Source organism: Muscardinus avellanarius (assembly GCF_963383645.1).
Source record: "Muscardinus avellanarius genome assembly, chromosome: 1".
In the NCBI taxonomy this organism is placed as follows: Eukaryota; Metazoa; Chordata; class Mammalia; order Rodentia; family Gliridae; genus Muscardinus; species Muscardinus avellanarius.
The window spans coordinates 177,151,708-177,167,581 of NC_137786.1; the positions used below are offsets into that span (position 1 = coordinate 177,151,708).

General features: G+C 41.9%; 1 protein-coding gene across 1 annotated transcript in view; it reads right to left on the reverse strand.

Moving 5' to 3' along the window:
* MRPL48 (mitochondrial ribosomal protein L48) overlaps window positions 1–15,874 on the reverse strand; it is a gene marked incomplete at both ends in the record, with an annotated part of 79,165 nt that overhangs the window by 20,626 nt on the left and 42,665 nt on the right. The window contains one exon of the mRNA XM_080718808.1: window positions 7,243–7,412. Within this exon, the coding sequence (XP_080574934.1) occupies window positions 7,243–7,412 (170 nt within the window). The remainder of the gene's footprint in view (window positions 1–7,242; window positions 7,413–15,874) is intronic.

A 15,874-nucleotide genomic window follows, 5' to 3' on the forward strand; every position in this document is an offset into this window, starting at 1 on the left:
ATTCTTTTTCATGTAGTTATTTTTCAGTAATATTTAGTGAAAAGATTATTATTTCCTTCACTAAGTGTTCTTGGAAACCTTGTGAAAAATAACTTGACCATATATGGAAGAAGAAAAAAAAACTATCAAAGTTAATCAGGAAACCAAGCATGGAAGGAGGGAGGGGGAGGAAGGGTTAGGGATTGGGTAGGGGCTGATTGGGTGATGTGTGTGTGTATATCTCCACAAGTTTTTTATCCCATTAAGATGTATGACTACAATGCACCAATAAAAATTTATTTAACAAAAATAAAATTTTTAAAAGACTATAAAGTGAAACAAAACCTGTTTTGTCACCTTTCTGCAGGGTGACATGACTTCCCACTATTGGCACAAGAACAATTTAGTTCATTGACATTTTTTTTAAAATAGAGATTAAACCCACTCTAACTTCAGACTATACCCCCAGCATTTTTTTTTCTTTATTTTGAAACAGGGTCTCATTAAGCTGCTGAGAGAGGGTTTTGCTAAGTTGCTGAGGCTAGCCTCGAACCTATGATCCTTTTGATCCATGTACTGAGTTTACAGGTGTGCCCCACCATGCAAAATTTCAACTCAGTCTTAATCACATAATTTCTAAACTAATCCTCAAAGAAATAGAAACTTATTTTTTAAGTTTTCAAAGCAAAAAAAAATCATCTAAAAACTAAAAAATATATTAAGATAAATGAATCATAACATTATTTAAAAATTAACAGTATCACTATAACATCTAGTATTTTAGTTAAACATAATTAAGATCTTCTGCCTTATCAAACATGTGATTTACAATCTAATTATTTTTCATTTTGTACTGTTAAAAAACATTTTTCAGTTTCTAAAATAATTTCAAATAATCATTTAATCTAAGTTTTTCACTTTATACTGTCAAAAAGCATTTTGTTTCTAAAATTATTTTAAATAATCACTTTAAATATATAATTTTCCCAAACTTATAAAAACTATTTTTTGTGTGTGTGTGTGGTACTGGGGTTCCTGGAAGCCCTTCTACCTCCAGGCTACACTCCCAGACCTATTTTTTAACTTTATGTGGAAACAGGGTCTCTTAAGCCAGCAAGGCTGGCTCCGAACCAGCACGATCCTCCTGTCTCTGCCTCCCAAGCGCGGGGATTACAAGCGTGAGCCACCACGCCCGGCCATATAAAAACTATTTTTACTTCTCTTTTTAGCTCAGGTCTAGAAGGAAAATTTTAATTATAACTCAACAGTTTCAATGTCTAAATGAATTTGATCATAAATATAGAAAATATTACATACATATATCTATAAAACTAAATAAACTGGGATAAATCTGCTGTTAAAAAAAAAATCTTGAAAGCTTGGTGTGGTGGTTAGTGCCTGTAATCCCAGTACTTGAGAGGCTGAGACAGGAGGCTCAGAGGTTCAAGGACAGACTCAGCAGCATAGTGAAGTGCTCAGCAATCTAGCAATAGTCTGTTTCAAAAAAAAAATAATGTCAAGTGTGGTGACGCACAGTTATAATCCCAGTGCTTGGGAGGCTGAGACAGAAGGATCACAGGTTCACAGCCAGCCTCAGCTATTTAGTGAGTTCCTCTACAACTTAGTGAGATTCTGTTTCAAAATAAAAAATAAAGAATAGGAGTAGGGTATAGCTCAGAGGTAGAATACCCCTAAGTTCAATCCCTAGTACTGGGGGGGGGGGACAAAACTCCAAAAGAAAAGAAAGAAAGAAAGAAAGAAAGAAAGAAAGAAAGAAAGAAAGAAAGAAAGAAAGAAAGAAAGAAAACAAACCAGGATTAGTGGAGTAACTCAGAGGTAGAATGCCTCTGGATTCGCGTTCCAGTACTACAAACAAACAGAAAGCCAGGCATAATAGCCCACACTTGTAATCCCAGTACTTGGGAGGCTGAGATAGGAGGATCACAAGTTTGAGGCCACCCTCAGCAGCTTAAAGAGGCTCTCAGCAACTTAGCAACGCCCTGATTCCAAATAAAATATAAAATAGGTCTGGGAGTGTAGCACGCAGTAGAAGGCACCTGGGTTCCATCCCCAGTACCACAAAAAATAAATAAAAAGAAGAAGAAGAAGAAGAAATTTGAGCAGTATAACAACTTGGAACTCTTCTACAGTTTTATGGTACTAGGGATGAAACCCAGGGCATTCTACCTATGAGCTACACCCGTAGCCCTGTTTTATTATTTATTTTGAAACAGAGTTTTACTAAGTTGAGAAGGGCCTCACTAAATTGCTGAGGCTGGCCATGAACCCGTGATCCTCCTGTCTCGCCTCCAAGTACTTGGAGGTCTTCTACACTGCTGCTGAGAGATGTAAAATGGCACGGCTACTTGGAAAAGTTTGGGAGCTGCAAAGATTAGGAAGTGTTAGATCAGTGTTAAGGACATTCCAGCACCACTCTAGGAATTTCTCCTCGACATAATTAAGCTGAATGAGAATTCAAAGGGAAGACATTTCTAAACATGTGATTTAGTGTTATCTAAGGCAGACCACAGGATCCTTCACAGTTTGAAACAGTAGGATATGTAAAGTGTCTGCTCTAGAGTAGGTAGGGAGTCAGTAATACTCATTCTTCTCTCCTACAGTTTGCAAACAAATCCAAAGTATCCATGAAAAAAATGACAAATACCTAAATAAATGGAGAAAATTACTGTAAAGATTTCATTTTTTTCTTTTTTTCTTTCTTTTTAATTTTTTTTCTTTTTCTTTTTTTTGGTGCTAGGGATTAAACTAGAACTTCTCTACCTCCAAGCTAAACCCCTAGACATTTTTACTTGTGTGTGTGTGTGTGTGTGTGTGTGTGTGTGTGTGTGTGTGTGGTACTGGGGTTCCTAGAAATCCTTCTATCTCCAGGCTACACTCCCAGACCTATTTTATATATTTTTCTTTTATTTGGAAACAGGGTCTCTTAAGCCAGTGTGGCTGGCTTCAAACCTGCGCGATCCTCCTGTCTCCACCTCCCAAGTGCGGGGATTACAAGTGTGTGCCACCACGCCTGGCTTACATTTTATTTTGAAATAGAGTGGTTTTTTTTTTTTTTTTTTGGTGTGTGTGTGTGTGTGTGTGTGTGTGTGTGTGTGTGTGTGTTACTGAGGGTAGAACCCAGGGGCTTTTCTACCTCCAGGCTATACTCCCAGACCTATTTTATACTTTATTTGGAAACAGGGTCTCACTAAGTAGCTGAGGCTGGCTTTGAGCCTGTGCGATCCTCCTGTCTCAGCCTCCCAAGCATGGGGATTACAAGCGTGCGCCACCACACCCGGCTGAAACATGGTTTTGCCAAGTTGTTGAGGCTGGCTTTGAACCTGTAATTCTCCTTCAGTCTCCCAAGTTCTAGGTTTATAAGATACATTGATACCATGCATGGCTTCCTTAGCCCTTTTTGTTTTGAAACAGAGTCTTGTCAAGTTGCTGAGAGTCTTGCTAAATTCATGAGGCAGACTTTGAATCTGTGCTCCTCCTGTCTCAGCCTCCCAATTATTTGGATTACAGGTGTGTACCACTGCACCTGGCTTACTCAGCCTTAGGAAGGAAGGAAATTTTGGCATATGCTATAACACAGATTAAGTTTAAGGATACTGCACTAACAGAAATAAACCATTTATGAAAAGAAAAATATGGCATTATTCCTTTTATATGAGGTAGCCTAGTCAAGAGAGAGAGAGAAGAGAATGGTAGTTCCCAGAAGAGGGGAACAGGTGGAAAGGGAAATGTGGGTGTGCTTTCTTTCCTTTTATTTTTAATTTTGGTACTGGGGATTGAACCTAGGAGCTTTCAACCTCTGAGCTACACCCCCCAGCCCTATTTTTTATTTTCAAACAGAGTCACATTAGGTTGATGAGAATCTCACAATTTGCTGAAGCTATCCTTGAACCTAGGATCCTTCTGTCTGAGCCTTCCAAGAACTGGGATTACAAGTGTGTACAACCATGCCCAGCCTTAGTTTTTATTTTGTTTTTGTAGTACTGGAGATGGAACGCAGGGGCATCATACCTCCGAGCTACAACCCCAGTCCTATTTTTTATTCTTTATTTTGAAACAGGGTCTCACTGAGTTGCAAAGGGCCTCACTAAGTAGTAGCTAAGGCTGTCCTCGAACCGCGATCCTACTGTCTCAGCCTCTCAAACACTGAGGTTACAAATGTGTGCCACCATGCCCAGCTCTTAGTTTTATTTTGAAATAGTCTCTCTTAAGTTTCTCAGGGTCTCACTAAGTTACTGAGGCTAGTTTTGAACTTGCGCTCCTACTAATCTTAAGCCTCCCAAGTACTGGGTTTATAGGTGCCCTCATGTCCATCTGGAGTTATTGTTTAATGTTTACAGAGATTCTGTTTCTGTTTTACAAGATGAGAAAAGTTATAGAAATAGATGGTGGTAGCCAGGCATGGTGGCACACACTTGTAATCCCAGCATTTGGGAGGCTGAGACAGGAGGATCACAGTTCATGGACAGCCTCAGCTACTTAGTGAGGCCCTTTTCTTTTTTCTTTTTTTTTTTTTTTTTTTTTTTGCGGGTCTGGGGATGGAACACAGGGGCATTCAACCTCCGAGCTACACCTCCTGCCCTATTTTTTATTCTTTTATTTTGAAACTGGGTCTCATTGAGTTGCAAAGAGCCTCACTAAGTAGCTGAGGCTGTCCGCGAACCGCGATCCTCCGGTCTCAGCCTCCCAAATGCTGGGATTACAAGCGTGCGCCACCACACCCGGCTGTGAGGCCCTTTTCAATTCAGTGAGACCCTGTTTCAAAATCAAGAATAAAAAATAGGTCTGGGGGTATAGCTTGGAGATAAAAAATGTCCCCTGGGTTCCATCCCCAGCATAGCAAAAAAAAAAAAAAAAAAAAGAAGAAGAAGAAGAAGAAGAAGGAGAAGGAGGAGGAGGAGGAGGAGGAGGAGGAAGAGGAGGAGGAGGAGGAATAAATGGATGGTGGTGATGACTGCATATCATTATGAATGTATTGCTGAACTGTATATTTAAAAATAGCTAAGGGAACGCCGGGCGTGGTGGCGCACGCTTGTAATCCCCGCGCTTGGGAGGCGGAGACAGGAGGATTGCGCTGGTTCGGAGCCAGCCTCGCTGGCTTAAGAGACTCTGTTTCCACATAAAAATGTTAAAAAATAGGTCTGGGAGTGTAGCCCGTGGGAGTGTAGAAGGGCTTCCAGGAACCCCAGTACCACCAAAAAAAAAAAAAAATAGCTAAGGGAGCTGGGCATGGTGGCACACACTTGTAATCCCAAATTTGGGAGGATGAGACAGAAGGATCCAGGTTCACAACCAGCCTCAGCTACTTAGTGAGGCCCTTTGCAACTCAGTGAGACCTTGTTTCAAAGTAAAGAATAATGCTGGGCGTGGTGGCACATGCTTGTAATCCCTGTGCTTGGGAGGCGCAGACAGGAGGATTATGCTGGTTCAGAGCCAGCCTTGCTGGCTTAAGAGACCCTGTTTCCAAATAAAAAAATATAAAATAGGTCTGGGAGTGTAGCCCAGAGTTAGAAGGGCTTCCAGGAACCCCGGTATCACCAAAATAAAAAAAAAAAGTAAAGAATAAAAAATAGGTCTGGGGGTGCAGCTTGGAGATAGAATGCCCCTGGGTTCTATCACCAGTACCGCAAAAAAAAAAAAAAAAAAAGCTAAGGAACCAAGAATGGTGGCTTATGCCTGTTATCCTAGTATTTGGGAGGCTAAGACAGGAGGATAACAGGTTTGAGGCCAACCTCAGCAATGTAGCAAGGACCTCACCAACTTAGTAAGAACCTGTTTCAAAATAAAAAATAAAGTATGGCTGGGGATATAGCTCAAATGTAGAATGCCCCGGGTTCAATCCCTAGTACCACTAAAAATTAAAAAAAATTGAGCTGTATGAGGTGGTCCATACTTGTAATCCCAGTACTTGGGAGGCTGAGACAAGCAAAACACAGGTTCAAGAACCACAATAACTTAGGGAGACCCTGTTTCAAATTGAGAAATAAGTGCTAGGGGAATATCTTGGAAGTAGAACACCCCTGGCTTCAATTCCCAGTACTAAAAGGGGTGAAAAATGTATTATGTGGTAGTACACACCTATAATCCTAGTATTTGGGAGGCTGAGATAGGAGGAACATAAAATTAAGGTCAGCCTCAGCAATTTAGCAAGACCCTCAACAATTCAGTGCGACCCTGTTTCAAAAAAAGATTTGTTTTTTTTTTAAATCAAAAGGACTGGGGGCATAGCTCAGAGAAAGAATTCCCCTGGGTTGTATCCCTAGTACCCCACTCTCAAACAAAAAGCTAATTCAGTTTTGGTGGCACATGCTTGTAATCCCAGTACTTGGGAGTCTGAGACAGTAAGATCACAAGTTATGCAGCCAGCCTCACCTACTTAGTGAGATACTCTGCAACTTAGTGAGACCCTGTTTCAAAATAAAAATAAAATAAGGCTGCGGCTGTAGCTCAAAGGTAGAATGTCTCTGTGTTCAGTCCACAGTTCTGCAAAGAAAAACAAAAACACCAAAAGCTAAAGGGTTGGGGATAAAGCTTAGTGGTAGGGCATTTGCCTGGCATTCACAAAGTCCTGGGTTTCATTCCCAGCACTGGAAAAATAAAAGTCAAAATAATAAAGTTAAGATGATAAACTTTATGTGTAAACACAATTTTTAAAAATTACAACTTACAAACCAGGCATGGTCATGCACACTTTTAATCCCAGCATTTAGGAGACTGAAACAGGAGAATTACGGTTTGAGGACAGCCTCAGCTACTTAGTGAGGCCCTTTGCAACTCAGTGAGACCCTGTTTCAAAATAAAGAATAAAAAATCAGGGCTGGGGGTGTAGCTCGGAGGAGAATGCCCCTGCGTTCCATCCACAGTACCATAAAAAAAATTACAAATTCCAAAACCATGGATAACCCTCAAACGCTTTATGCTATATGAAAGAGGATGAACACAAACAGCTGCCAACTGTGTGATTCCATTTTTAGTGTGAACAAATTATAACAACAGGGACAAAAAATCAATCAGTGGTTGCCAGGAGCTCAAGCGGAGGAGGGGAAGGAGGCTTCGACTCTACCATAGCACTAGGGAACAAAATCTGAGGGTTAATTAAATTTTCCATACTTTGATTGCAGAAAACTATACAACTTTGAAAAAGCAAATTTTATTACACGTAAACTGTTTCTCAAAAACCCAATTTAATGAAGAAAGCAAAGCATGCTATACCAAGAACATTTCATCCAAAGACTTCCTTCATACCTTTCCTCGACTTTGATCAAGAGATGGTTGCAGAGCTTGTGAACATACTGGGCATAACTCTCTGCCAGTGTCATGTCGTATGCAGTCAGGTGGATGTTTAAAAACCCATATTCATAATCTGTCCCCAAATTAATGGCTCTCACTTCCACTTTTCCCTTCTTCTTCTTGGGCTAAATAGAAAACAAATAAAAAGAAAGCAAATCAAAGTATTATACAAAAATTCCAATCATACCATTTGGATATATTTTTGTGTGTGTATGTATGGCACTGGGAATTGGGAATTGAACCTAGAGGAATTCTACCCTGAGCTACCCCCCAGCCCTATTTTATTTTTGTTTGAAAACAGGGTCTCACTAGGTTGATGAGAGTCTCACTACTTGCTGAGATTATCCATGAACCTATGATCCTCAGCCTCACAGTACTGGGATTACAAACATGCACTACCATGCCAGTTTCCATTTGGATTTTTTTTTGGGGGGGGGTGGTGCTGGAGATTGAACTCAGGAGCATTCTACCTCCAAGCTACACCCCCAGCCTGATTTTATATTCTTTATTTTTAAATAGGGTCTCACTAAGTTGCAGAGCACCTCACTAAGTAGCTGAAGCTGGCCACAAACACAAATCTTCCTGTCAGCCTTCCAGGTACTGGGATTACAAGCATGTGCCACCATGCCCATCTGGATTTTTTTTAAATCAATTTTTCAAATAAATCTGTCCACTGAATTTTTATCTCAGGTTATTGTACCTATGAGATAAAGTTCTTTTGGGAAGAAATGGGCAGTTTCCCTGATCAGTTTGGGATGTAACATCAGACAGTGCAAAGAGAGAGGATGTTGCTGACATTTTTACAAGAATACATGTGACTCTTTTCTTGCCATTACCTTGTTTTGAGACTAAATTCTCATCTCTAACCCCTCTTTCTCAATTCATAAACTGATGAAGTTTTTCTAGATTAAAAGATTCTTTTTTGTGTAGGTTCCCCCCCCCCTTCTGTGGTGCTGGTGATTTTATTTTCCCCCCGGTTCTGGGGATGGAACCCAGGGACATTCGACCCCTGAGATATACCCCCTGCCCTATTATTTATTTATTTATTTATTTATTTATTTATTTATTTTTGGTGGTACTGGGGGTGGAACCCTTCTACCTCCAGGCTACACTCCCAGACCTATTGTAAATTTTTTTATTTGGAAACAGGGTCTCTTAAGCCATCGAGGCTGGCTGTGAACCTGTGCGATCCTCCTGTCTCCACCTCCAAAGCACAGGGATTACAAGCGTGCACTACCACACCCGGCTATTCTTTATTTTGAAACAGGGTGTCACTAAGTTGCAGATGGCCTCACTACCTAGCTGAGGCTGTCCACGAACCACAATCCTCTGGTCTCAGCCTCCCAAATGCTGGGATTACAAGGGTGCACCACCACGGTGCTGGTGATTAAACCCAGGGTCTTATACATGCTGAGTACATACTCTACCACTGAGCTATACTTTCAGTACAGACTAAAAGATTCTTAACGTAGCCGGGTATGTTGAGCTTGTGATCCCAGTACTTGAGAGACTGAGACAGGAGGATTGCACGTCAGGACACCTTCAGCAAATAGTGAGACTCTCACTAACCTAGTGAGACCCTGTTTCAAAGTATTACTTCACTACATATCAACCTATCCAAGTTGTTATAAAAATTAGAATGAGGCCTGTAAAAGATATTTAGTATAACACAAGTCAGGATGAAGAATGCTTCTCAACAGAAAAGAATCTAATTTCAATGTCCATCAAGAGATGGACTTGTAGCTAGGCATGGTGGCATATGCCTGTCCCAGTACTTGGGAAGCTAGCTGCAGCTACTGAGTGAAACCCTCAGCAACTAAGCAAGACCCTGCTGTAAAATAAAGAGGACTAGCAGTGTAGCTCAGAGGTAGAATGTCCCTGGGTTCAACCTCCGTATCACCACCCACAAAAGGAGAGAGGGACTTGTTAAATAGATTAATGCAGCTGTACTAAGAAATAAAGAAGAGAGACGGAGAGGAAGAAGAAGAGGGGGAGGGAGGGAGAGAGAGAGAGAGAGAGAGAGAGAGAGAGAGAGAGTGTGTGTGTGTGTGTGTGTGTGCGACTGAGGACTGAACCTAGGACATGCTAAGCAATTGTTCTACCACTGAACTACATACCTAACCCCCCCCCCTTTCTTGTGGTACTAGAGATGGAATCCAGAGGCATTCTACCTCCAAGCTATACCCCAGCCCTATTTTTTAGTCTTTTTTTTTTGTGTGTGTGGTGGTACTGGGGTTCCTGGAAGCCCTTCTACCTCCGGGCTACACTCCCAGACCTATTTCTACATTTTTAAAATTTGGAAACAGGGTCTCCTAAGCCAACGCGTGCAGCTGGCTTTGAACCTGCATGATCCTCCTGTCTTTGCCTCCCAAGCGCGGGGATTACAAGCGTGCGCCACCATGCCCGGCTTTAGTCTTTATTTTGAAACAGGGACTCAATGAGTTGCAGAGGGCCTAACTTAAGTAGCTGAGGCTGTCCACAAACCGTGATCCTCCTATCTCAACCTCCCAAATGCTGGAATTACAAGCGTGCACCACCATGCCCAGGCCCCAGCCCTCTTTTTTATTTTTTATTTTGAAAGAGAGTCTCACTAAGTTGCAGAGGGTCTCACTAAGTATCTGAGGCTGCCCACAAACCTGAAATCTTCCTGTCTCAGCCTCCCAAGTACTGGGATTACAAGCATGTGCTACCACATCCAGACCTAACCCCTTTTTATAAATTTTATTTTGAGACAGGGACCTTGAACTTGTGATCTTCCTGCCTCAGACTCTGAGTAACTGGAATATAGGCATGCACCTGGCAATAACTTCTTATGTAGTAACACAGAAATCTTTAAGATAAATAACAAAATTAAACTGTAAAACACTGTGTTCAAATATTGCCACACATAGGGTGAGTGGGAGAAAATAGATATATGTGTGTATAATTATATACACACTTATTTGCCTGCATATCCAAAAAACATCTCAGGGATATAGCTCAGCAGTAAAGCTCTTGCCTAGCATGCACAAGGTTCTGGGTTTGATTCCCAGCATGGCAAAAAAAAAAAAAAGAAAGAAAGAAAGAAAGAAAGAAAGAAAGAAAGAAAGAAAGAAAACCACACCTTATATCTACAATGTTTTAGAAAACTTTATTACAATATAACATTCATACCAAAAATGCACAAATAAGTATAAAGCTTAACGAATTTCCACAAATGAAAAATATCTTTGTAGCCAGGCACGGTGGCGCACACTTGTAATCCCAGTGCTTGGGAGGCTTAGACAGGAGGATCGCACAGGTTCGAAGCCAGCCTCAGCTACTTAGTGAGGCTCTCAGCAACTTAGTGAGACCCTGTTTCCAAATAAAGTATAAAATAGGTCTGAGAGTATAGCCCAGAGGTAGAAAAGCCCCTGGGTAGCTGGGCATGGTGGCGCACGCTTGTAATCCCAGCATTCGGAGGCTGAGACTAGAGGATCGTAGTTCGCAGACAGCCTCAGCTACTTAGTGAGGCCCTCCGCAACTTAGTGAGTCCTGCTTTCAAAATAAAAGAATAAAATGTAGGGTTGGGGGTGTAGCTCAGAGGTCAAATGCCCCTGGGATCCATCCCCAAACTCACACACACAAAAAAAGTCCCTGGGTTCCACCCTCAGTACCCCCCAAACAAAATCTTTGTATTCTAAACAAAAATAGACCTTTATTAGCACTTCAAAAATTCTCCTCCTTTTCCTAAATTAGTGATCACAATCCTAATTTATAAAATCATAGGTTTACTTCCTCAAATTTTGAATGTCCTGAAAATGGAGTGATGAGGCATATTCTCTTTTATGCCTGGCCTTTCTCTCTCTCATTATGCTTGTGAAATTCATCATGCTAGCTGGGCATGGTGGCACACTCTTGTAAACCCAATATTTGGGAGGCTGAGACAGGAGGGTCGCAGGTTCACAGCCAGCCTCAGCTACTTAGTGAGGCCCTCCGCAACTTAGGGAGACCCTGTCTCAAAATAAAGAAAACACACACACACACACACACACACACACACACACACACACACACACACACACTCTGAAGCCCAAGAAGATTAAGTAGGTTCTCCAGCTTCACATGGCCAGACAAGACAGATCCTAGACCTTTTGAGCATCAGTATAGGGATTTTTCCACTGCAGCCTCTATATGACTAAAGTTCTTGGCAGTGGTGGCCACCTAAGGGTGCAGGGCCCTATTCTCTCTTCTCCATGGCCACCACACCCAGGGCCAACTGCAGCAACACGCACTTCTCGCCAGTGACAGCAGCTGTGAAGAACACTGCAGATGAATGCAATGGAGAGCAGCTGAGATTTTCCAGCAGCGTGGGAGGCGCTCCCCTGGAGCCTGTAGGAAGCTTTTTTTTAACCCAAAGAAAATGCCAAGGCTCTTCAAAGATGTTGCTTTGGGTGAACAAAGAAAGAAAGCTGATTCCAGTATCTCCAGTATCTTGGCATCTCACTTGCTTTTTCCATGTTGGCCTAGATCTGCCTGAACTGGTCCACATCATCAGGAGCCCACTGGGAGATGATTAGATTTCAGATCTGAGCCAGGGCAGGCACAGGCAGCAAGAGTTCATTGCATATAATACCAGATTACGGTTTCTATCATTTTGCCAGTACAATTTTCCTCATATCTATCCTGTTCCCTTTGTTGCCACTGTGTTCACACCTTCATGAACACTATGGGAAGCTTTTAAAGTTATCTGTGCAAGGGATGTGCATGAGCTGTATTTTGGGAAGCCCATCTTGACTAGATGGAAGACAGCCAGGCAAGAAAGGAAGGAAGGCTAGGAGAAGATTACTAGGGAGGATGGGCTAATGTCCACCATCAACCCTTGCGACTGGCCTGGGTTCACTACGGGATGGCCCACTGTAGCCATTCTTAGGTCCCTACAGGATTGCACAATAGTCCTCCAAATGGACCAAGAGAAGAATTACCAAGCCACTTATGCACAAAAATGTCCCTATTATTACTCTAATTTACAGACAAATAACTGATGTCCTCCAAAGGCAAGTTATTTGCCCTCCTTCCTAACTTTATACACGGGGAAAGTTGAGGTCCAGAAAGGGGGAAATGATTTGTTTGTTACAATAGTAAGGCAGTTTTACCCCAATATGATGTTTGAATATAATGCACCAATAAAAAGTTAAAAAAAAAAAAACAATAGTAAGGCAGTGGTAAAGGTAACCAGTATAAGTCTACCAGGACTAGAAGCTGGGTCTGTGGGCCCAATCCTGGCCTCTCATCTCCAATGGGAGAGTGTTTTGCTGGGAATGGAACCCTGGGGCATTCTACCTCCAAGCTATATCCTCAGCCCAATTTTATTATTTTATTGAAGCTGACCTCAAACCTGTGATACTCCTGTTTCAACCTTCCAAGTATTAGTATTATAAACGTGCACTACCACACTCAGTAGTAACTGGTATCTTATTTTTAATGTATATTTTATTGGTGCATTATAGTCTCACATCATAATGTAAAACTGGTATCTTTATAAAGAATAATGTGAGCCAAGCATGATGGCACACTTTTGTAATCGCAGCATTCGAGAGGTGGGGACTGGAGGATCGCGGTTCATGGACAACCTCAGCTACTTAAGTGAGGCCCTTTGCAACTCAGTGAGAAAACCGTTTAAAAAAAAAAAAAACTAAAAAGTAGGGCTAGAGGTGTAGCTCAGAGGTAGAAGTCCCTGGATTCCATCCCTAGTACCCCTCCCCCCCACTCACACACACACACAAATAGTGTGCTGGGCATGGTGGTGCACACTTGTAATCCCAGTACTTGGTACACTGAGACAAGAGGAACTGCAGGTTCAAAGCCATTGACAGCAATGTTGGGAGACTCTCCAAAACATAATGAGACCCTGTTTCCAAATAAAGAAATAAAACTGAAAGGCCAATCGTGGTGTCCTGGCCCACGCTTGTAATCCCAGCACTTGGGAGGCTGAGACATGAGGATTGCACAAGTTCAAAGCCAGCCTCAGCTACTCAGTGAGGCTCTCAACAACTCAGTGAGACTCTGTTTCCAAATAAAGTATAAAATAGGTCTGGGAATATAGCCCAGAGGTAGAAAGGCCCCTGGCTTACACCCCCAGTACCATAAAAATAAATAAATAAATAAATAAAATAAAATTGGGCTGGGGGTGGAGCTTGGAGGTAAAATGCCTCTAGATTCAATCCCCAGTACCCCCCCCAAAAAAAGATAAAAAGAAAGAATAATGTGCTGGATGTGATGTAGCACACCTGTAACCCCTGTACTTGGGAGGCTCAGGATTGCAGGTTTAAGGCCAGTGCACAGTAATTTAGCAAGATCCTGTTTCAAAGTAAAAAGTAAAATAGGGCTGGGGTGTAGCTCAGAGGTAAAATGTCCTTGGGTTTAATCCCCAGTACCACACACAAAAAAACGAACTGTTTCATTCATTCATTTCATATTGACAAATAAAATCATCTGTATTTATATGTGAAAATACCAATATCAATCTCAGTACTCTTCATGGGGAAGGGGTGTGGAAAGGGAGCTGGAGGAAACCACCAAGTGCTGTGTGCATATATGTCACTGTCAACATGACTTACATTATGAGACTATAATGTACCAATAAAATTATATAAAAAAGAGCCGGGCGTGGTGGCGCATGCTTGTAATCCCAGCATTCAGGAGGCTGAGATAGAAGGATCACGGTTCGTGGATAGCCTCAGCTACTTAGTAAGGCCCTCTGTAACTCAGTGAGACCTGGTTTCAAAATAAAGAATAAAAAATAGGGCAGGGGGTGTAGCTCGGAGGTCAAATGCCTCTGGGTTCCACCCCCAGACATGGAAAAAAAAATTATACAAAAAAGAATATATAGGTCATAGGATTAAAGTGAATATTAAATGCATTAATGTATAACAAGTTTCTGTAACAATGACAGGAACATATTAAGAGCACAATAAATTTTATCTATCATTTAAAAAAATCGTGCCAGGCATGGTGGTGTACCTCTGTAATCCCAGTACTTGGGATTTCATTATGTTTTGGAGGACTAACTTTTCCAGCAGAATTTTCTTTCTTTCTTTCTTTTTTTCATGTGTGGGGTACTGGGGATTGAATCCAGTAACATTCTACATCTGAGCTACACTCTCAGCCTTGTTTGATTTTTTATTGGGAAACAAGGTCTCGCTAAGTCGCTGAGAACCTCACTAAGTTGCCGAGGCTAGCTTTGAACCTGTGATACTCCTGTATCATCCTCCCGAGTACTGGGATTATAGGCGTGCGCCACCACACTCGGCACACTGCATTTTTTATAATGTCCCATTCATAAATGCTCAGCACAATGCCTGGCACGTGGTAGATACTCAATGATGGCTTTTCGCTCCACTGAGCTAGAAGAAATGGTCTTGAGGGAGAACACAAGTGCTGGTATGATACACCCTCCCTGAGCCAGTCCTATAACCCATGTCTAGCCCTACAGTCATCACACCAGCAAAACATTTTTTGTTTGTCTTCGTTTTTGTTCCCAGGAAGCAAGGACTATCAACACAAAGTGATTCTGACTTGCTGATTTTCCTGGGAATGATTCCAGTCTCCTCACAGGCTGTGACCATGACTGCTGATCTATATATGGGTGCTATAATAAAATCAACAGATGTCAGAAATGGTAAACACCTTTTTTTGTGTCAAGAGTAAAAACAGCAGAAAGGTTCCAAGAGAAAAGGTATCTTGATTACTAGGGGCTCTTCTCCAAAGAAGAAAATTACCTGAATTACAATTACTTGCTCTTTTGCCCCAGAGTCTGTAAATGAGAACACATAACTACAAACCGACAGCAATTCATACTGCCTCTATTTCATCTGCCTCCATCTTCCTTTTAGCAATTCTGATTATTGAACTGCTATTACCCCAAGATTGAAAACTGGGCAACAGCTAAGAGCAAGTAAGTGACCTTGAGAGAAATGACCTACTACGATCCAAAGGTGAAAGACTATTACTACTTTTATTTCTATCAATATAAATTAGTAATTTATATTGATATAAATTACAGGTGCCAGGCCTGGTGGCGCACGCTTGTCATCCCAGCATTCGGGAGGCTGAGACCGGAGGATCGCGGTTCACGGACAGCCTCAGCTACTGAGTGAGGCCCTTGCAACTCAGTGAGACCCGGTTTCAATATAAAGAATAAAGACAGGTGTGGTGGTGCACTCCTGTAATCCCAGCATTTGGGAAGCAGAGACCAAAGGATAGCGATTTGCAGATAGCCTCAGCCACTGAGTGAGGCCCTTCACAACCCAGTGAGACACTGTTTCAACATAAAAAGAATAAAAAAATAGTGCTGGGGATGTAGCTCAGAGATAGAATGCCCCTGGGTTCCATCCCCAGTACTGCAAAAAGAGGAAGGAAGGAAGGAAGGAAGGAAGGAAGGAAGGAAGGAAAAAAAATACAGGGCTGGAAGCTTTGTGTGGTGGCGCACGCTTGTAATCCCAGCATTCGGGAGACTGAGACCGGAGGATCATAGTTCACAGACAGCCTCAGCTACTTAGTGAGTTCCTCTGCAACTCAGTGAGACCCGGTTTCAAAATAATGAATAAAAAATGGGGCATGGGGTGTA